Source organism: Colobus angolensis, unplaced genomic scaffold (genome assembly GCF_000951035.1).
Source record: "Colobus angolensis palliatus isolate OR3802 unplaced genomic scaffold, Cang.pa_1.0 Scaffold25, whole genome shotgun sequence".
NCBI classification, from domain to species: Eukaryota; Metazoa; Chordata; class Mammalia; order Primates; family Cercopithecidae; genus Colobus; species Colobus angolensis.
Genome location: NW_012115710.1, coordinates 6,131,920 through 6,153,694, shown reverse-complemented (window position 1 = coordinate 6,153,694; position 21,775 = coordinate 6,131,920). Strand labels below are relative to the sequence as shown.

The window sequence follows — 21,775 nt, the reverse complement described above, 5'->3', positions numbered from 1 at the left end:
ACCATCACCACCATCACCACCATCATCACCACCATCACCACCATCATCACCACCACCATCACCATCACCACCATCACCATCATCACCACCACCATCACCACTGCCAGCATCATCATCACCACCATCACCACTATAATCAGCACCATCATCAATGCCATCATTATCACTACCACCGCCATCATCACCACCACCACCATCATCACCACCACCACTGTTATCACAATGAGCATCCATAGAAAAGGATAACGGTAATCTCAACAATGACATCCCACTTCCCTTTTCATTTTTCTTCCTTTTCTCTCCTTCTTTTTGCTCCTGACTTCTGATTTTACCCCCACCCATTTATCTTACTGGCTTGCATGACCCCACCAGGGTCCTTGGAATTCTTGTACCTCTCAGCTCCTGCCCTATTCGCCTGTTCCCCTGGTTCTATGGCACCATCATGTCCTCTTCTTTGTCCCACACTCCTGTTCCCCTTGCCCAGCCCACCACCCTTCCCTCTCACTCCCCACCTCACCCGCTGTTTCTCAGCAATGCCTTTCCTCAAGAAGATGCAGGCGGGGCCCATGGGGAACTGCATGGAGGGGTGGGGTGGAGCTTGCAGGGCACCAGTCTCAAGATGGCCCCTCCTCCCTGCTCCCTGTCGGAGCTCAGCCTCCTTATCTTCTGTAGCACTCCTTTGCCACCTCTTCCTGCCTCTCTTGGCTTCTCCCTCTGTCCCTGTAGACTGTGACAGCTGGGCTGGAAATCTCTACCCGGTTGTGGAGGGATCAGAGCTGTCCCTGCCTCCCCATCTGGCTTGAATGATATGGGTGGGGAGAGCCAGAGTCAGGCTCTGTGACTCCTTTATCCCCAGAGTGGAATTGGAAGGTGCATTTTAAAAACGGGACTTAGAGGTTGGATGTGGTGCTCATGTCTGTAGTCCCAGTGCTTTGAGAGGCTGAGGTGGGAGGATTACTTGAGCCCGGGAGTTTGAGACCAACCTGAGCAACACACAGAGACACTGTCTTTCAAAAAATAAAAAAAATAGCCATGCATGGTGGTTCACACCTGTAATCCCAGCTGCTCCAAAGGCAGAGATGGGAGGATCGCTTGATCCCAGGAGTTTGAGGCTGCAGTGAGCTATGATTGCACCATTGCACTCCAGCCTGGTTGACATGGTGAGACCCTGCCTCAAAATAAAAAAAAGAAAGAGAGAAGGAGAGAAAGGAGGAGAGAAGGAAAGAAAGAAAGAAAGAAAGAAAGAAAGAAAGAAAGAAAGAAAGAAAGAAAGAAAGAAAGAAAGAAAAAGAAAGAGAGAAAGAAAGAAAGAGAGAGAGAATGGGGGAGGGGATTAGAGCAGAGGGCATCATTTATTCAATGTTCCAACAAGCATGTGAAGTGTCAATCCAAGACTGGCTTCTAGGCAGTGAGATGGAGAGCACAGGGCGCCTGGCCTCAGGGAGCTTTCCTGGGTGAGTTGGGAATGTGTGCGAGTGAGCTGGATGCAAGCGTGGACTTCAGGAAGTGGGCGTGCACAGTGACTAAGAGCATGACATTTTCTCTTTCTCTGTTCATCTCTTTCCTTCTGTCTTTCCTGAATGATTTAGAGGGGAAAAGCAAGGTGGGGGTGTCAGGAAGGGTGAGAAGTTATGGTGGTGTCAAAGCCCAAAGGGGTTTTGAGGCTCCACACTAGGTAGGGTTAGGGGAGGAGGGGGCTGGGGGCCATCTGGTACGGGAAGCCAGCATTCCAATGGGGTAGTGGGGTGAGGAGGAGTCCACATAGAGGGGCAGCATGACCCAGGGTGTTGGGGCTTGAGAAAGTGGGGATAAATCCACAGATGGCCAGCTTGGTGTGCAACGTTGGAACATGAACTGAGCAGGGTGGGGGCGTTTAATATGCAGGCATTGTCTGGGGCAGGGGTTTGCACTGTAAGGCGATTAGGGAGGAGGCCACACAGAGGGCATCTGGCATGGGTTGTCATAACCCAAGCAGAGACAGAAGGATGTCCATTCATGGGAATAGCATGGGGTACGGTGTTGAAGCCAGACTGGGCTGGGAAACACATCCCCACAGGGGTGAAATGGCAAAGGAGAAGGGAAATAGGCTACACACGGTGAGTAAGGGGAATGGGGGCCAGGTCTCCCACTGGTGGAAAAGGGAATTACTAAGACAGAAAGGAGGAAAGTCGAATGAGCCCTGCGGTGTTGGACTGTAACTGGAGGTGCTGGTATGTCCTCATGGATCCCAATTGTATATAGAGATAAAAATAAACACATAGTTTCAGTGTGTATAGGAACATTTGTACACATATTCTCTAGCTCTCTCCACTAAGAGAACATAGAAACAGCGATGGCCCACACAAATGAGCACCACTAGCATCCAAATCTTGACTTCTATTTACTATTCTCCACCAAATGAAACCAGAGTGCTTAGGAAATTTGGCTGATTCCATGTCTAGGGCAAAGAAAGAACAAGATGAGCCTACAAAAATCCTATGCTTAAAGCAAGAAATTGCTCAAAGAGTTATGAGAACATGTAGAAAGAACACAGGAGTCTGCTTGAAGAAGCTTCATTGGCCATACTGGGCAGTTTGAGAGTCAAAATAAATAATGATAGTAACAAATTATACAGGACCAGAGGAAACCAGGAGTCCACACTCAGATAAATAAAAAGGTAAATGGGAAGTTTACCTCCCATTTACCTCCCTACGAAATACCAGTTTGAAAGGAGTTACTTTATAGTGGACAAACATGGCAAACACCATCTTAGTCAAAGCGGACATCATCAGCAATGTGGTAATTTGGAATTTTGCACCATCTGGCAGGATGTCACGAGAACAAAGCATCGCTTCTGTAAGATTCCTGAATCTCATCATAATCGGACGTCAGACGAACCCAAATGGAGGGATGGTTTACAAAATAACTGGCCTGTAAGCTTCAAAAATGTCAAGGTCATGAAAATCAAGGAAAGATTGAGGAACTATTTGAGATTGGAGGAGACTAAGAAGACATGGCCGAGGCCGGGTGCGGTGGCTCACACCTGTAATCCCAGCAATTTTGGACGCCGAGGTGGGCGAATCACTTGAGGTCAGGAGTTCGAGGCCAGCCTAACCAACGTGGAGAATCCCCGTCTCTACTAAAAATACAAAAAACTTAGCCGGGCATGGTGGCACATGCCTGTAATCCCTGCTACTTGGGAGGCTGAGACAGGAGAATTGCTTGAACCCAGGAGGTGGAGGTTGCAGTGAGCCAAGATCGTACCATTGCATTCCAGCCTGGGCAACTACAGTGAAACTCTTGTCTCAAAAAAAAAAAAAAAAAAAAAAAAAAGGCCACGACCGAATGCAACACAGAATTCTGAACTAGATCCTTCTGCTATCAAGGTCTTCTTTGGGATGACTGGTGGTTTGCTGGTAATAGTTTGACAGCCCCTTGGCCTGTAAATGCCTCACCCCAATCCCTGCCTCCATGTTTACATGGCCTCCCCTCTGTATACGTGCCTGTCTCTGTTTTTAAATTCCCCCCCTTTTAAAAAAATGTTTAAGTCTGGGATACATGTGCTGAACGTGCAGGTTTGTTACGTAAGTATACATGTGCCATGCTGGTTTGCTGCACCCATCAACCCGTCATCTAGGTTTTAAGCCCTGCATGCATTAGGTATTTGTCATAATGCTCCCCCTCTCCTAAATCCCCCCTTTTCTTTCCCTTTTTTTTTTTTTGAGACACAGTCTCACTGTGTTGCCAGGCTCAAAGAGTTATGAGAACCTGTGCAGTGGTGTGATCTCAGCTCACTGCAACCTCCGCCTCCTGGGTTCAAGCCGTTCTCCTGCCTCAGCCTCCCGAGTAGCTGGGACTATAGGTGTGTGCCACCAAGCCCAGCTAATTTTTATATTTTTAGTAGAGATGGGGTTTCACCATGTTGGCCAGGATGGTCTCGATCTCTTTGCTTCGTGATCTGCCTGCCTCGGCCTCCCAAAGTGCTGGAATTATAGGCGTGAGCCACCATGCCGGGTGAAATCCTCCCTTTTCATAAGGATACTAGTCATTGTGGATTAGCGTCCACACAAATGACCTCATCTTCACTCGATCACATTGGTAAAAGACCTTATTTCCATGCAGGCCACATTCACAGGCACTGGGGGTAACAATGGCCACATCTTTTGGTGGGGGTAGGACACACAGTTCATCCCTTAACAGTCCTGCTTTAATTCTGGAAAGCCTGTATGAATAATAATTGCTCTGGAACTCCGTCAGTGCCAGACATTATTCTAAGGTCTTGAGACTCATTAACTCAGTTAAGCCTTTCAAGGATACAGGTCTCCATGATGGTCTATTCTACAGATGATGGAACTGGGGCACGGAGGCGAAGGATCTTGTCCATGTTCTCATGGTGAGTAGATAACAGAAGTAAGATTCAAGCCCAGCTGTGGAGCCACCATGCTGAATTGCTGAGATGTAGATGGAAGAAGATGGAGAGGAAAGGGGGAAGGGAAGAAAGGAAGAAGTAAAGGGTACACAGAGGGTGAAAAGGGCCGCAGCAGGGGTGGTGGCAGACCAAGACAAACACGCACAGCTAATCCATCAGTTAATCAGCAAGCATTTATTGAGCACCTGTTGTATTCTCAGAGCTCCCTTTGGCTTTGGAGAGACAGCCCATGATTTAATCCCCAGCTCTTACTTCTACAGAGCTAACTTCTACAGAGCTACTGGCTGGAAGTGCAGTAATAAAGGAGCAGTTAAAGGCATTGGTCTGATCTACCACATTCATTTTGGCTATCTGGACATTGGACATGATACTTCTTTCTGATTGTCAGAGACTCATGCTCCAGCTCCAGGATCTCCCAAGGGACCTGCAGGACAAATTTCACCACCTGCAGCTCCTTAGACCCCTTCTTCTGAATGATGCTATCAAAATCACAGTCCAGCTGGTCACTGGTGATTGGCCCTGTTAGGATAGCCAAGGTGAACTCAAGGCCACGAAGTGTGTGGCTGAAGGGAGTGAAGAACAGGAAGGCCACGTGGACATCAGGGTCCTGGTAGACCAACAGGCCCACACTGCCCTGGAAGCTGAGGCTCATCTACACCAAGGAGCAACTTTGGGCATAACGCTTCGGGTAATAGAGCCTGGGGAGAAAGGAAAGTTAGAAGTTACCACTGTGCTTTGCAGGAAGTGTTGCACATTGCATAAGATTAGAAGATGTGGAAGCCTCTACAGGTCAGACATGACTTAGGAGAAAGACATTCATCCATTCTTTCATTAATTGAGAAGACCTGGAGCTCCACCACCTCCTCCTGTGGAGCTCTTGTGATCTATGTTTACCGTGTAAATGTTTATTTATCCAACACTATGCTTATTAAGCATGTATCAGATGCTGGGCTAGGAGCTAACTCTTTGGCCTACATCGAATGTCATGATACCTGCCAGAATTCACAAGATCTGAGCTCTGTCCATCTCTCCAATCACATTTCATTCCGCGCTTCCCCTACCCTGATCCAGCAATAGCAGTTTTCCTCCTTTTCCTTGAATAGACTGATATAGTTTGGAAATTCATCCCCTTCAAATCTCACGTTGAAATTGATCCCCAGTGTTGGACGTGGGGCCCAGAGGGAGATGTTTGGATCATGGGAGTGGATCCTTCTTGAATGGGTTGGTGCCTTCCCTGCGGTAATGAGTGAGTTCTTGCTCTATTAGTTCACTTGAGATCTGGTTGTTAAAAGGAAACTGGTACTTTCCTCCCTTCTCTCTCTCACCATGTAACATGCCAGCTCCCCTTCCCCTTCCACCAGGATTGGATACTCCCTGAAGCCTTCACCAGAAGTAGATACAGGCACCATGCTTCTTGCACAGCCTGCAGAACGATGAGCCAAATAAACCTCTTTCCTTTATAAATTACCCAGCCTCAGATATGCCTTTCTATCAGTACAAAATGTTATAGACATAGGTAAGACATAGATCAAGGTCTTTCCCACTCCAGATACTTTGCATTTACTTTTCCTTTGCACAGAATTCTGTTCCCCAAGACTTCCTCATGGCCAACCCCTCTCGGTATTCAGTCCCAGGTGAAAGGTCTCTCTCTCGGGATGCCTTCCCAGACCCCCAGCCCCTTTCCTAAAAAGCCTTCACTTCACTCCTCAGCACACCACACGTTCGGTCGTCTCCATGGCACTTACTCTCCATGGCCATCCTGTTGACTCCTTTGTTTACCTGTTTATGTCATGTTGCCCCCCCGGGAGGAGGTACCATTCTACAAGAGCAAGAGCCTCACTTGACCTGTATGCAGCCATGGCTGCAGGACCTGGGCAGACTGGATCTAGTAGGCATCCAGGAAATGTCTGTAGAATCAACGAATGAAAGAATGGACACTGTGGTGGGCAAAGTGGTGTGGTTCCTGACCCCACACTGCTGCATACCTTATTATGAGGAGAGAGAGTCAACAAATAAGCATAAATAAGCCCTGAGTTCTACAGGTGAGAAGGTGGGGAATGGACAGGCACAGAGGAAGATCACGTGTAGACCCAGGGAGGCACCATCTGCAAGCCAAGGACAGAGGCCTCAGGAGAAACCACCCCAGCTCACACCTTGATCTTGGACTTCCAGCCTCCAGAACTGCGAAACAATAAGTGTCTGTTATTTAAGTCACCTGATCTGTGGTGCTTTTTTGAGACGGAGTCTCCGTCTGTCAGCAGGCTGGAGTGCAGTGGCACGATCTGGGCTCACTGCAACCTCTACCTTCTGGGTTCAAGCGATTCTCCTGCCTCAGCCTCCCAAGCACCTGGGACTACAGGTGCGTACTACCACGCCCAGCTAAGTTTTGTATTTTTAGTAGAGCAGGGCTTCTTCACCATGTTGGCCAGGTTGGTCTCGAACTCCTGACCTCGTGATCCGCCCACCTCTGCCTCCCAAAGTGCTGGGGTTACAGGCATGAGCCACCACACCCTGCCTCTGTGGTACATTTTAATGGCAGCCCCAGCAAACTAATATACAACCCCTCATTAGAAGACAGATGAGCAGCAAATAATCGTCCTGTCCCATGCCAGGCAGGGCTTTTGGGGAAACTCTCTGGGGAACACAAACTGGTCCAGAGGCCCAGAATGGCTTTCTCTTCCCTCTACCTTGCAACCCTGGGGTCACTGACTCAACGTGGTCCTCAGGGTGCTAATTATCTTGTCTAGGGACCAACTACACTGGAGCCAGGTGGGCCTTTGAAAAGGTGACTCAGATAAAGCTACTCCCCTGCTCAAAACTTAACAACAGCTTCCCACTACATGCAAAATAAAATTCTAACTCTTCCCCTGGTTTCTGTCATCTGGGTCCTGCCTGTGTCTTTGTGGCAGGCTGAATAATGGCTCCCAATGATGTCCCTATCCTAATCCTTGGAGCCCATGAATATGTGACTGTTTTTTTTTTTTTTTTTTTTTGAGACGGAGTCTTGCTCTGTCGCCTGGGCTGGAGTGCAGTGGCCAGATCTCAGCTCACTGCAAGCTCCGCCTCCCGGGTTTATGCCATTCTCCTGCCTCAGCCTCCTGAGTAGCAGGGACTACAGGCGCCCGCCACCTCGCCCGGCTAGTTTTTTCTGTATTTTTAGTAGAGACGGGGTTTCACCGTGTTAGCCAGGATGGTCTCGATCTCCTGACCTCGTGATCCACCCGTCTCGGCCTCCCAAAGTGCTGGGATTATAGGCTTGAGCCACTGTGCCCGGCGTGACTTTTTTTTGAGAAAAGGTCTCACTCTGTCACCTAGGCTGGAGTGCAGTGGTGTGATCTGGTCTCACTGCAACCTCCACTACCAAAGGTTAAGCAATCCTCCCACCTCAGCCTCCTAAGGAGCTGGGACCATAGGCATACACCACCATGCCTTGCTATTTTTTTGTACTTTTAGTAGAGATGGTGTCTTGCCATGTTGCCCAGGCTGGTCTGAACTCGTGAGCTCAAGCGATCTGCCTGCCTCGGCCTCCCAAAGTGCTGGGATTACAGGTGTGAGCCACTGCTCCTGGCCAGTATGTGACTTTCCATGGCAAAAGGGACTCTGCTGATGAAGTTAAACTAAGGATCCTGAGATGAGGAGAGGATCCTGGGTGTCTGGGTGGGTCCAGTGGAATCACATGGGTCTTTCCTTATAACAGCAAGGCAGGAGGTCAGAGCAAGGAGGGGATGAGATGACAGAAGCAAGAGGCTGAAGGAGGGGCCACGAGCCAAGGAATGTGGGTGGCCTCTTAGAAACTGAAAAAGGCAAGGAACAGTTTCTCCCCCGGAGCCTCCACAGGAGTCGGCCCTGCTAACACTTTGGGTTTTGCTCCGTAACACTCGTTTCAGATTTCTGACTTCTAGAACTGTATGAGTCCATTCTCACACTGCGATCAAGACACTACCTGAGACTGGGTAATGTATAAACAAAAGAAGTTTAACTGACTCACAGTTCCACATGGCTGGGGAGGCCTCAGGAAACTTACTAGGTCAGTGTAAAAGTAATTGCGGTTTTTGCCATTACTTCTAGTTGCAAAACTGCAATTACTTTTGCACCAACCTAATACAGTCATGGTGGAAGCAGGGCATCTTCTTCACAGGGTGGCAGGAGAGACGAGAGAGAATGAAAGAGACAGAGAGAGACAGCAGGGGAAACTGCCACTTAAAAACCATCAGATCTCAAGAGAACCCCCTCACTCTCGTGAGAACAGCATAAGGGAAGCCACCCCCAAGATCCAATCACCTCCCACCAGGTCCGTCTCTTGACACGTGGGGATTACAATTCGAGACGAGATTTGAGTGGGGACGCAGAGCCAACCCGTATCGATAGAGGAAGCTATCTGTGGAGATATCTGTGGCCTTTCATCTGTGGCCTAGGAACAAAAGGAAAGCCAGTTTCTTGCATGACTCAGCTTAATTAAGCTTTCGGCTTAATTTTTAATTTTTTTATTTTTTATTTTGCAGGCAAGGTCTTGCTCTGTTGCTCAGCCTGGAGTGGGGTGGTACGATCATAGTTCACTGCAGCCTCAAACTCCTGGGCTCTGGCAATCCTCCCACCTCAGCCTCCTGAGTAGCTGAGACTATAGGCCTGTGCTACCACACCTAGCTAATTTTTAAAATCATTTGTAGAGATGCGGTCTCACTATGGTGCCCCAGGCTGATCTTGAACTCCTGGGCTCAAGCGATCCTCCTGCCTTGGCTCCCCAAAGTGCTGGGATTATAGACATGAGCCACAGTGCCCAGCCACAGCTTAAGTGTTTCCTTCTGGCACAGTGAATTGGGGTCATGTGATTTCATTTTCCTTTCACAGAGATATGGCTTGGCTCTGTGTCCTCAACCAAATCTCATCTCAAATTGTAATCCCCTCTTGTTGCGGGAGGGGCCTGGTGAGAGGTGATTGATGGGAGCGTACTTCCCCCTTGCTGTTCTGGTGATAGTGAGGGAGTTCTCGTGAGATCTGGTTGTTTAAAAGTGTGTAGCACTTCCTGCTTTGCTCGGTCTCTCTCCTGCTCTGCCATCGTAAAATTGTGCTTGCTTCCTCTTCACCTTCCACCACCATTGTAAGTTTCCTGAGGCCTCCCAGTCATGCTTCCTGTTAAGCCTTTGGAACTGTGAGCCAATCAAACCTCTTTTCTTCATCAATTACCCAGTCTCAGGTAGTTCTTTATAGCATTGTGAAAATGGACTAATATACACAGAGACAAGCATGGAACAAATTCTCCCTCACAGATCCCAGAAGGAACCAGCACTGCTGATACTGTGAATTCACACTTCCAGCCTCCAGCACCATGAGACCATCGATTTCCGGGAAGCCACCCAGCCAATGGTATTTTGTTACAGCAACCCTAGCAAACAAACACAGCCTGCTTCACTCCTCAGAAAACCATTCACCCCTGACCCTGTTCGTGGTCAGTCCGCTACTGAGACACAAGCTCAAGTGGGGGAGAAACTACCTATCTTTTTTCACCCCTTCAGCCCTCCTGCCTGTTGCAGAGAAGGTTCTCCAACAGATACTTAGAGAATGAGTCTAGGCATCAGAGTGATTATGGTCTCCCACTTACATGGCTGCATTCCTCATCTCTCCAAGGATATTCTTCTTGTTTTCGCTGACGTTCATCTTGGCTAATTCCAAGAGTGACATCACCACATCTAGAGTGTAGGTGTCAGCGAGCTTGAATGTGTCGTATGTGTCACTCCACGCCTCAATATCATCTGAAGCATAACCAAACCAATAAAGAAAATGCATCGTGAGTTTGGACAATTAATTCCGCAGATTTTGTCTGTTTACATCAGGGCTTGTCAAACTACAGTTGTAGACCAAATCCAGTTGGCCCACAACTTTGGCTTTATAAATAAAGTTTTACTGACACATGAGGTTATGGATTTATCTATATCTTTATGATCGATGCCTCTTCTAGTCTTTTGAGACAGAGTCTCACTCTTGTCTCCCAGGCTGGAATGCAATGGCACTATCTTGGGTCACTGTAACCTCCATCTCCTAGGTTCAAGTAATTCTCTTGCCTCAGCCTCCCAAGTAGCTAGGATTATGGGCATGCATCACCATGCCTGGTGAATTTTTTGTATTTTTTAGTAGAGATGGGGTTTCACCGTGTTGGCCAAGCTGGCCTTGCACTCTTGACCTCAGGTGATCTGCCCCCGCTTGGCCTCCCAAAGTGCTGGGATTACAGGTGTGAGCCACCGCGCCCAGCCCCCCGCTTCCTGCCTTCTTTACTACTCCAGCCTGCCTCTCCTGGAACTATGGTTGATGCAGCATAGGTAACCAACAAGTGTTTGTTAAATGAAGGAAGAAAACAGACACAATTTATCCCTAATGGGAGTCTCATCGCAGGAGACACGATTGACAAGCTAAAAGGAGTCCACGGTGGGAAGTGGTACAATCAGGCCCTGGAGTACCACCTATCCTGGATTCTAGGCCTTCCAGGCAGCTGCTCACCTGAGACTGGATGAGGAATGTGGGATGTCCAGGGGGAAGGCGCTGGATATTCAGGTAGGACAAGAATGCTGCAGAGAGGCAGCAACATGCAGAGGCATGCAAGACCGAGAGAGGCAGCCTGGCATCCTCCAGGCCCAAGGGTGGACAGGATGACTCACTGGACTGTCAGATGCTGGAGCATAACGAGATGTCCCCAGGGCACAGCACAGCTCCATTCAGCCTGGTCTGGTGTTGACGTGGTCTGGCTGTGTCCCCACCCAAATCTCATCTTGAATTGTAGTTCCCATAATCCCCAAGTGTCGTGGGAGGTAATTGAAGCATGGAAGTGGTTACCTTCATGCTGTTCTCGTGACAGTGAGCGAGTTCTCACGAGACTTGATGGTATGTATTTATTTATTTGTTTGAGAAGGAGTCTCGCTCTGTTGCCAGGCTGGAGTGCAGTAGCGCGATCCCGGCTCACTGCAACCTCTGCCTCCCAGGTTCAAGCGATTCTCCTGCCTCAGTCTCCTGAGTAGCTGGGATTACAGGCATGTGCCACCATGTCCAGCAATTTTTTTTTTTTTTGTATTTTTAGTAGAGACGGAGTTTCACTGTGTTAGCCAAGATGGTCTCGATCTCCTGAGCTTGTGATCTACCTGCCTCAGCCTCTCAAAGTGCTGGGATTACAGGCATGAGCCACCGCACCCGACTGATTTGATGGTTTTATAAGCATCTGGCAATTCCCCTGTCGGCACTCACTTCTCCTTCCTGCCGCCTTGTGAAGAAGGTGCCTTGCTTCCCCTTCGCTTTCCACTATGGTTGTAAGTTTCCTGAGGCCTCTCCAGCCATGCTGAACTGTGAGTCAATGAAACCTTCCTTTGTAAATTACCCAGTCTCAGGTATGTCTTTATTAGCAGTGTGAGAATAGACTAACATAGGTGGCTTCTCAACCTGCTTCTCCCCTGCACCTACCTCCACAGGCATCTGTGTTGAACAGGGGAAAATGCATCACCACTGGTCCAGTTTCTCCTTTCAGGATGTAGCAGCTGGCGGGGGCCTTGGACCACAAATCCAGCTTAGCCTCTTCTACGTGGGGAAAGGGGATCTTGTGGCGGCGGCAATAGTCAGTGGTAGCCCGGATGGTCTGAGAAGGAGGCAATAAGAAACTGTTGCAAGACCTCTCCAGAAGACCCCTGAGGCCTAGAGACCTGATGGGACCTCAGCTAACAGTCCAGACACACAACAGAGCAGGGGTCAACTTGGACAGGGACAACATCTTCTGTAAGGGAAAGAGTGAGCCTCTGTCATCACCCGCATGCCGAGCCCACCTGGAGACAATATTTGCGAGGTTAGAGAGTAACCTTTCGGGCTGGGGGCTGTGGGACTCAGAGGACAAGGAAAATGGTGCCTAGAAGAGGCTTTGAATCCCAGCTCTGCCACAGAAAGATGTTGGAGACCTCATCTCTACAATAATTTTTTTTTTTTTTCAATGAGCTAGTCATAGGGGCATGCACGTGTAGCCCTAGCTACTCAGGAAGCTGAGATGGGAAGACCATTTGAGCCCAGGGGCCCAAAGAGATGTGTGGTATGGGTGCCTCTCACCACCTCTGGAGGAGCTCTGTAATATCCACCTCATGGGGGTATTTGGAAGATAAATGAGATATTCTCCATCATCACTGTGTAACAGAAATATAATGTCACCGTGAAGGTACTTTTCTTTTGTTTTCTTATTTTTGAGATGAAGTTTCACTCTTGTTGCCCAGGCTGGAGTGCAATGGCACGATCTCGGCTCACCGCAACCTCTGCCTCCTGGGTTCAAGCGATTCTCCTGCCTCAGCCTCCCGAGTAGCTGGGTTGACAGACATGTGCCACATGCCCGGTTAATTTTGTATTTTTGGTAAAGACCAGGTTTCTCCGTGTTGGTCAGGCTGGTGATCCTCAGGTGATCCACCCGCCTCGGCTTCCCAAAGTGCTGGGATTACAGGAGTGAGCCACCACGCCTGGCCATAAAGTACGTTTCTGTTGTCTACTTGCTGTACTTGAAGAAAGCAAAAAGAAGTAGGATAAGTTAATTTTAAAAATAAATTTTAAATAAAGGTGACAGCGTGGGGAAACTTAATGAGAAGTAGTTTCTCAGTTGTAACAAATTTCATTTATTCTTTTTCCTATGACCTCCTTCCCTGCTGTCTTGAAGCAGAGCAAAAGGACACTGCATGTCTCATTACTGTAGCACTGAGGTTACTGATGTTACATAAAACACATCTCAGTCTCTGTGTCTTAGAAAGGCATCCGTTAACTTCTGCAAAGCTAACTGACAAAACTAAGCAAGGAGAATAAAGATAAATGCGGGCCAGGTGTGATGGCTCACATCTGCAATCCCAGCTCTTTGGGAGGCCGAGGCGGGCAGATCACCTGAGGTCAGGAGTTTGAGACCAACCTGGCCAACACGGTGAAACTCCGTCTCTATTAAAAATACAAAAATTAGCCAGGCATGGTAGCAGGCTCCTGTAATCCCAGCTACTGGGGAGGCTGAGACAGACAATCGCTTGAACCCGGGAGGCAGAGGTTGCAGTGAGCCCAGATAGCGCTATTGCACTCCAGCCTGGGCGACAAGAGTGAGACTCTGTCTCAAAAACAAAACAAAAAAAACCCAAAAAGATAGGCCGGGCATGGTGGCTCATGGCTCATGCTTGTAATCCCAGCACTTGGGAGGCTGAGGTGGGCAGATCACGAGGTCAAGAGATCGAGACCATCCTGGCTAACACAGTGAAACCCCATCCCCGCTAAAATTGCAAAAAATTAGCCAAGCATGGTGGCAGGCACCTGTAGTCCCAGCTACTCAGGAGGCTGAGACAGGAGAATCACTTGAACATGGGAGGCAGAGATTGCAGTGAGCCCAGATAGCGCCATTGCACTCCAGCCTGGGTGATAAGAACAAGCCTCTGTCTCAAAAAAAAAAAAAAAAAAAAAAAAAAAAAGATAAATGTATAACTGTTTTTCCAGGAACAGAAAACCAAATACTGCACGTTCTCACTTCTAAGTGGGAGCTGAATGATGAGAACACATGGACAGAGGGGAACAACAAACACTGGGGCCCAGCGCTGGCTGGAGGGTGCGAGGAGGGAGAGGATCAGGAGATATAACTAATGGGTACTAGGCTTAATACCTGGATGATGAAATAATCGGTACAACAAATCCCCAGGACACAAGTTTACCTTTGGAACAAACCTGTACTTGAACCCCTGAACTTAAAAGTTAAAAAAAGATCAGTGTGTGTGTTGCACACAAATGCAGACTTTGCATAACCACATGACTTCATAGTTGCGCTCTCAAGAAAAAGGGCATTTCTCCTTTATCTTGTTCTTGCAGCTAACAAAAGAATACTTTAAATTTCTGAGCTTCTGAAGTGTTAGAGGAAGAGATGGCCCAGTAAAGATGTCAGAGGAATGTCTTATCCTTTTAGCATGTGGTTATTTTTCCTTATGTATTCAAAAGTGACTTCTTTGTTCAGAGGACTGGTGTTACAACTAGAAACCACTTATTAGCAAAAGGAGATGCAGTCTCAACAAGTGTTTCCTTCTCCCTCTCCCTCTCCTTCCTTCTTCCTTCTTCTTCTTCTTCCTCTTCCTCTTCTTCTTCTTTTTTTTTTTTTGACAGAGTCTCACTCTGTTGCCCAGGCTGGAGTACAGTGGCACAATCTCGGTTCACTGCAACCTCTGTCTCCCAGGTTCAAGTGATCCTCCTGCCTCAGACCCCCTAGTAGCTGGGATTACAGGCACGTGCCACCATGCCTGCCTAATTTTTGTATTTTTAGTTTAGTTGTATTTAGGGTTTCGCCATGTTGGCCAGGCTGGTCTCGAACTCCTGACCTCAGGTGATCCACTCGCTTCTGCCTCCCAAAGTGCTGGGATTACAGGTGTGAGCCACTGCACCTGGCCTCTTCTTATTTTATATTGAGTTGAATATTTGACTCTAACACTTTCCTACATATACTTATCTTTAGAGACAGGATCTTGCTGTGTCACCCAGGCTGGAGTGCAGTGGTGCAATCATGGCTTACTACAGTCTCAAGCTCCTAGGCCCAGGGGATCCCATCTCAACCTCCTAAGTAGCTGGGACTACAGGCATGAGCCACAATGCCCATCTAACTAAAAAAAAAATTTTTTGGCCAGATGTGGTGGCTCACGACTGTAATCCCAGCACTTTGGGAGGCTGAGGCGGGCGGATCACCTGAGGTCAAGAGTTCAAGACCAGCCTGACCAACATGGAGAAACCCCATCTCTACTAAAAATACAAAAATTAGCCAGGCATGGTGGCACATGCCTGTAATCCCAGTAACTCACGAGGCTGAGGCAGGAGAATCACTTGAACCCAGGAGGCGGAGGTTGCAGTGAGCCCAGATCTCTCCATTGCACTCCAGCTTGGGCAACCAGAGCAAAACTCTGTCTCAAAAGAAAAAAAAAAATTTGTGTAGAGGTGGGGTCGTGCTATGTTGCCCAGGCTGGTCTCAAATTGCTGATCTCAAGTGATCCTCCCACCTTGGCCTACCAAAGCACTGAGATTACGGGAGTGAGCCACCACACCCAGCCACTTTTCTACACATAAAACAGAAATATCATGAAGGTGCTTCATAACTGTATTACAGAGGAATTTACTCTCATAAGTACCTTTTAAAGATTTGACATTCGGCTGGGTATCGTGGCTCACGCCTGTAATCCCAGCACGTTGGGAGGCTGAGGTGGGCGGATCACCTGAGGTCAGGAGTTCAAGACCATCCTGGCCACATGGTGAAACCTTGTCTCTACCAAAAAAACAAAAATTAGCCATGTATGGTGGCGCACGCCTGTAATCCCAGCTACTCGGGAGGCTGAGGCAAGAGAATCACTTGAACCCAGGAGGTGGAGGTTGCAGTGAGCCAAGATCGCATCTCAAAACCAAAAAAAAAGATTTGACATTCAACTATAGCATCTACATGTTGGTTAGTTTTCTTACAAGCCCCATCATGGAAATAATTAAAGATGAATTTGAGAAAAATGAAAAAAAAACTTAGATGATCAGGTTCTAATTGTTACAGATATATCTTGCTTAAATTTCTGTTTATTAATTTGTAACCACCCAATTACATTAAGCACATTTGAAGGAAAAAGTTTTATCTCATGCAATATGTCAAAAGTATGATTGCCTCGATGTGTAATCAATTGTGATGGTGAATATTAGGTGTCGACTTGATTGGATTGAAGGGTGCCTAGAAAGCTGGTATTGTTTCCGGGTGTGTCTGTGAGGGTGCTGTTAGAGGAGATGAGCATTTGAGTCTGTGGACACCCTCCAGTTGGCTGCCAGTGTGACTAGAACAAAGCAGGTGGAAGAAGGTGGGAGAAGCTGGCTTGCTGGGCCGTCTGGCTTTCATCTTTCTCCCATGCTGGATGTTTCCTGCCCTTGAACATCACACTCCAGGTTTTTTGGCCTTTGGACTCTTAGATTTACACCAGAGGCTTGCCAGGGACTCTAGGGCCTTTGGCCACAGACTGAAGGCTGCACCGTGGGCTTCCCTACTTTTTTTCTTTTTTTTGAGATGGAGTTTTGCTCTTGTTGCCCAGCTTGGAGTGCAATGGCACAATCTTGGTTCACTGCAACCTCCGCCTCCCGGGTTCAAGTGATTCTCCTGCCTCAGCCTCCCAAGTACAGGTGCCCGTCACCACGCCCAGCTAAATTTTCTATTGTTAGTAGAGATGGGGTTTCACCAGGTTGGCCAGGCTGGTCTCGAACTCCCGACCTCAGGTGATCCACCTGCCTCAGCCTCCCAAAGTGCTGGGATTACAGGCGTGAGCCACTGCGCCCGGCTGGGCTTCCCTACTTTCGAGGCTTTCAGACTCGGACTGAGGCACTATTGGTTTGTTTCTTCCTCAGCTTGCAGACAGCCTATTGTAGGGCTCTACCTTGTGATCACGAAACTCCCTTTCATCCAGACATAGGTCCTATTGGTTCTGTCCCTCTGGAGAAACCTGCCTAGTACGTCAATATACCAATCATGAATAAGGTCTTCTACATGCATTTTCCATACGCGGTCATTACCATCCGAGGTGTACTTTATTCTCACAGCACACCTCATCTTGGGCCAGGCACATCTCAAGTGCTCAAATGCCACATGTGGCCGGCAACCATAGTACTGGACGGCGTAGGTCTCCAAAGTCATCTTTGATTGAAGTTTAACAAATGCTGCTGTTTTTCTTACCATTACTCTTGCTATTCTCATCATCACCAGATACGCATTGTTGTTCATCCTGAACACCAGCTATGGACCAGGCACAGTGCAGAGGCTCTGCGGATCTCCTGTGAGCCAGATGATGTGATTCCCATTTTCAGGATGAGAAAACTGAGGCTCAGAGGTTAAGCCTATCGCTTGGGGTCATGCAGCAGAGATTTGGCAGAAAAGGACTCCCAAGGCCTTGATAGTTCCACCTTTATCATACTGTCTTGGGATCTTCATTTCAGCAGAAATCCTAAGACCAGAAAGCCTAGGTATTCCAGGGCCCAGGGTCTAGAACGATGGTGACAAGTGGGTTTTGGCTCATGGCATGGGGAGGAGGATGGACGTTCCTAATTCATATTATAGAATGTAAACTGATAGCTGTGTGTGAATATAAGTATATATTACATTACACATAAATATAATAGATGATATGTTTTACCACGATTATTTTATATATGCTACTATGTATTGGTAGGTATCATGTAATAGTTACATATTATGTACATGTATATTGTATGTGTATATATTTTTAAAGAAAACAGCTGGGTAGGGTGGCTTGTGCCTGTAATCCTAACCTTGGGTGGTAGGAGAATTGCTTGAGGCCAGAAGTTCAAGACCAGCCTGGGCAACATAGCAAGACCCTGTCTCTAAAACAATTTAGAAAACTAGCCTGGTGTGGTGGTGTGTGCCTGTGGTCCCAGCTACTTGGGAGGGTGAGGTGGGAGGATCGCTTGAGCCCAGGAGGTTGAGGCTGCAGTGAGCTATGATCACACCACTGCACTCCAGCCTGGGTGACAGGGTGAGACCCAGTCTCCAAAGGAGGGCAGGGCAGGGCAGAGAAGGGGAGGAGAGGGGAGGAGAGGAAAGGAGAGAAGCGGAGGAAAATGTTTATAAACCCCACAGTAAATGGCAGACATTGTGCTAAACACTTCACATGTATTAACAAGTATTAATTTAAACCACAGAACAACTCCTGGGGGAGCCATCGTTAGCCCAGTTTTACAGCTGAGGAAACCGAGACGCACAGAAGTTACATACATTGGATCAGGCCACACAGCTGGTAAGTGGCAGACTCGGGATATGAAGGCAGGGATAACGGATCCTAGTGGTCATGGTGAAGGTGCAATGTATGCTAAGGACGAATTTACTTGCGTATGTTCTCACACAGCAAACATTTATCGAGGGCCACTATTTGCCCAGGAAGCCCAGATGAGCAGGAAGACACGCCCTCGGGGCTGGAGACATGCACACCTGGGGAAGGAGGTGCACAGGTGAGGAGCTAGACTGTCACAGGTCAAACTGGTATGAATGGGCAGGCAAGACGCAGAAGTGGGGAGAGTCGTCTGCCAGGAAGAGGGGCCTGGGAAGGTCTGGGATGGCTTTGGATCAGAAGCTCGTAGGACGTGGCCGACTGCGGTGCTTCGGGAGCAATGGGTGAGTTGATTTGGCTCTCAGGACTTCCCAGCCAGCACCTCCCCACTGCCCACTTTCCAGTCCACGTCCTCAGTGCCTCCTCAAAGTCAGCTTCACTGCAGCCCACCTCCCACCCAGGACCGGCCCCAAGGCCCTTCTCGATTACCTCGAAAGGATCTCCGGCACTGAAGTCGAAGGAGAGGATGAGGTCAACCTCCCGTGTCGGGGGCAGCACGAGTGGGAAGGGAGTGTTGATGGCCAAACCAGCATCCACCAGGTGGAGGTGCTTCCGGCTACTCATTGTCTTGTCGCGGATGCCACCTGCGGTGCCCAGGAAGAAAGAGGATCAGCTGCTTCCAGGGACTGAAAGCAAGACTTGTAAATGGAAGGCAGGGAGGGGGATGGGAAAATGATTATTGTCAGTGTAGACAGCAGTCGTGAGGTTGCCCACAAGGAGCTGACTTCTGTCTCTTCCCAGATTCATATGTTGAAGCCCTGGCCGGGCGCGGTGCCGCACGCCTGAAATCCCAGCACTTTGGGAGGCTGAGGCGGGCGGATCACTTGAGGTCAGGAGTTCAAGATCAGCTTGGCCAACACTGTGAAACCCTGTCTCTACTAAAAATACCAAGATTAGCTGGGCGTGGTGGCATGTGCCTATAATCCCAGCTACTCAGGAGGCTGAGGCAGGAGGATCACTTGAACCCATGAGGCAGAGGTTGCACGGAGTTGAGATCACGCCACTGCACTCCAGCCTGGGTGACAGAGCGAGACTCCATCTCAAAATAAATAATTAAACAAATAAACAAACACATGTTAAAGCCCTTACCCCCAGTACCTTAGAATGTGACTGTATTTGGAGACAGGGTCTTGAAAGAAGTAATTAATGGGGTTTTTGGCGTGAAGTTCCAAACAAAGCTGCCTTCTCAGCAGCAATACGTCAGAATGTTGTTAACCCAGTATTTCTGAGACAGGTCTCGGTCAGTGTAGAAAGTTTATTTTGCCAAGGTTAAGGACGCACGCCCGTGACGCAGTCTCAGGAGGTCATATTGACATGTGCCCAAGGCGGTTGGGGCACAGCTTGGTTTAGACATTTTAGGGAGACCTGAGATATCAATATATGTAAGATGAACACTGGTTCGGTCTGGAAAGGTGGGACAACTCAAAGCAGGAGGGGGCTTCCAGGTCACAGGTAGATAGGAAGTAAATGATTGCATTCTTTTTTTTTTGAGATGGAAGTCTCGTTCTGTCGCCCAGGCGGGAGTGCAGTGGCGCGATCTCAGCTCACTGCAACCTCTCCCTCCCGGCTTCAAGCGATTCTCTGCCTCAGCCTCCCGAGTAGTTGGGATTACAGGCGCCCGCCACCATGCTGGGCTGATTTTTGTATTTTTAGTAGAGACAGGGTTTACCTCATCTTGGCCAGGCTGGTCTTGAACTCCTGACCTCGTGATCTGCCCACCTCAGTCTCCCAAAGTGCTGGGATTACAGGCGTGAGCCATCTAGCCCGGCCAACATTCTTTCCAGTTTCTGATTAGCCTTTCCAACTGGAGGCAATCAGATATGCATTTATCTCAGTGAGCAGAGGGGTGACTTTGAATAAAATGGGAGGTAGGTTTGCCCTAAGCCGTTCCCAGCTTGACTTTTCCCTTTAGCTTGGTGATTTTGGGGTCCCAAGATTTATTTTCCTTTCACAGCATAGACCAAAAATAAAATGATAAGCACCCCCCACCACCTCAACCATTTGAATGAACCCTTCCTCTTGGCCAGGGTACTCCAAAGTTAACCTGAAAACCTAGTCCTGGCCGTGACAGGAAGGGAGGGTCAGACATGCCTCACGATGCCCTCCTACCTTTGGGAATTTAGGGTAAGCTGACCAGATTTAACATCAACACAGAGCTTAAATCTGATAAGCACCATTTCCAATCTATTCTCTCTGCAGCTTGCTACCTGGAGCCTCCATCTGTTACTGGAAAGGGGCCCCGATCCAGACCCCAAGAAAGGGTTCTTGGATCTCACACAAGAAAGAATTCAGGGTGAGTCCACAGTGCAAAGTGAAAGCAAGCCTGTTAAGAAAGCAAAGGGGTGAAAGAACAGTTACTCCAAAGACAGAGTAGGGTGTTCCCGAAAGTCAGAGGAGGAATGCATCACCTCCTTCTTTTGTTATATATAGGAAAACAACAACAAAAAAACATGGGGAGATGTGCTCTGCTACAAGGGTTTGTGATAAAGGGTTGATTTTCATAATTACTATATTTTGGCTGGGCACGGTGGCTCACGCCTGTAATCTCAGCATTTTGGGAAGCCGAGGCGGGTGGATCGCCTGAGGTCAGGAGTTTGAGACCAGCCTGGCCAACATGGCGAAACCCTGTCTGTACTAAAAATACAAAAATTAGCTGGGTGTGGTGGCACACGCCTGTAATCCCAGCTACTCGGGAGGCTGAGGCAGGAGAATTGCTTGAACCCGGGAGGCAGAGGTTGCAGTGAGCTGAGATAGCACCACTGCATTCTAGCCTGGGCAACAAAGAGCGAAACTCCATCTCAAAAACAAAACAAAACCAAACAAAACCATAATTACTATATTTTGCAAGAACTTATTATTTTTAAAGCAAAATTAGGAATGCTTCTGTTCGCAAGATATCAGGATATCAGGACATTCCTGGGCCTGAGTCTGTTTAGTAAACATTATTAATCTGTTCCCTTAACCGTAAACACCTAGGGGCTAGGAATGCCTAACTTCCTGGGGATACAGCCCAGCAAGGCTGAGCCTCTTTTTTCCTAGCCCTCATTCAAGGTGGAGTCACTCTGGTTCAAATGCCTCTCACACATCTGCATAACAAAACTTTGAAACATTCCAATAGAATGATAGTGCTCTTCTAAGAAGAGGGGATTAGAACATAGATACACATGGAGCAAAGACCGTGCAAGGATGCAGGCAAAAGGTGCTGCCTGCAAGCTGCAGAGAGAGGCCTCAGAAGGAACCCAACCCGCAGACACCTTGATTTTGGACTTCCAGCCTTGAGAATGGTGAAAAAATAAATGTCTGTTGTTTAAGTCACCCCGTCTGTGGGATTTTGTCACAATAGCCCGAGCAGACTAGGACAGTACCACTGGGAATGGTTCCTCTTGTCGATGAAAAGAGTCAAACTCTGGAAAATATTTGAAGAGGTTTATTCTGAGCCAAATGTGAGTGACCAATGGCCCATGATGCAGTCCTCAGGAGATCCTGAGAATGTGTG

General features: G+C 48.2%; 2 protein-coding genes across 2 annotated transcripts in view; both read right to left on the bottom strand.

Moving 5' to 3' along the window:
- Positions 1-706, bottom strand: part of CABP5 (calcium binding protein 5) — a 17,743-nt gene extending 17,037 nt beyond the window's left edge. Inside the window, exon 1 of the mRNA XM_011946550.1 lies at positions 518-706. Coding sequence (XP_011801940.1) covers positions 518-580 — 63 coding nt within the window. The 5' untranslated portion in view covers positions 581-706. The remainder of the gene's footprint in view (positions 1-517) is intronic.
- Positions 707-4,559: 3,853 nt separating this feature from the next.
- The window catches only part of PLA2G4C (phospholipase A2, group IVC (cytosolic, calcium-independent)), a 58,842-nt gene continuing 41,626 nt past the window's right edge, over positions 4,560-21,775 (bottom strand). The window contains exons 15-18 of the mRNA XM_011946548.1: positions 18,709-18,863; positions 11,852-12,023; positions 10,008-10,158; positions 4,560-5,106 (exon numbers count right to left, since the gene is read on the bottom strand). Of these exons, the coding sequence (XP_011801938.1) occupies positions 5,061-5,106; positions 10,008-10,158; positions 11,852-12,023; positions 18,709-18,863 (524 nt within the window). The 3' untranslated portion in view covers positions 4,560-5,060. The remainder of the gene's footprint in view (positions 5,107-10,007; positions 10,159-11,851; positions 12,024-18,708; positions 18,864-21,775) is intronic.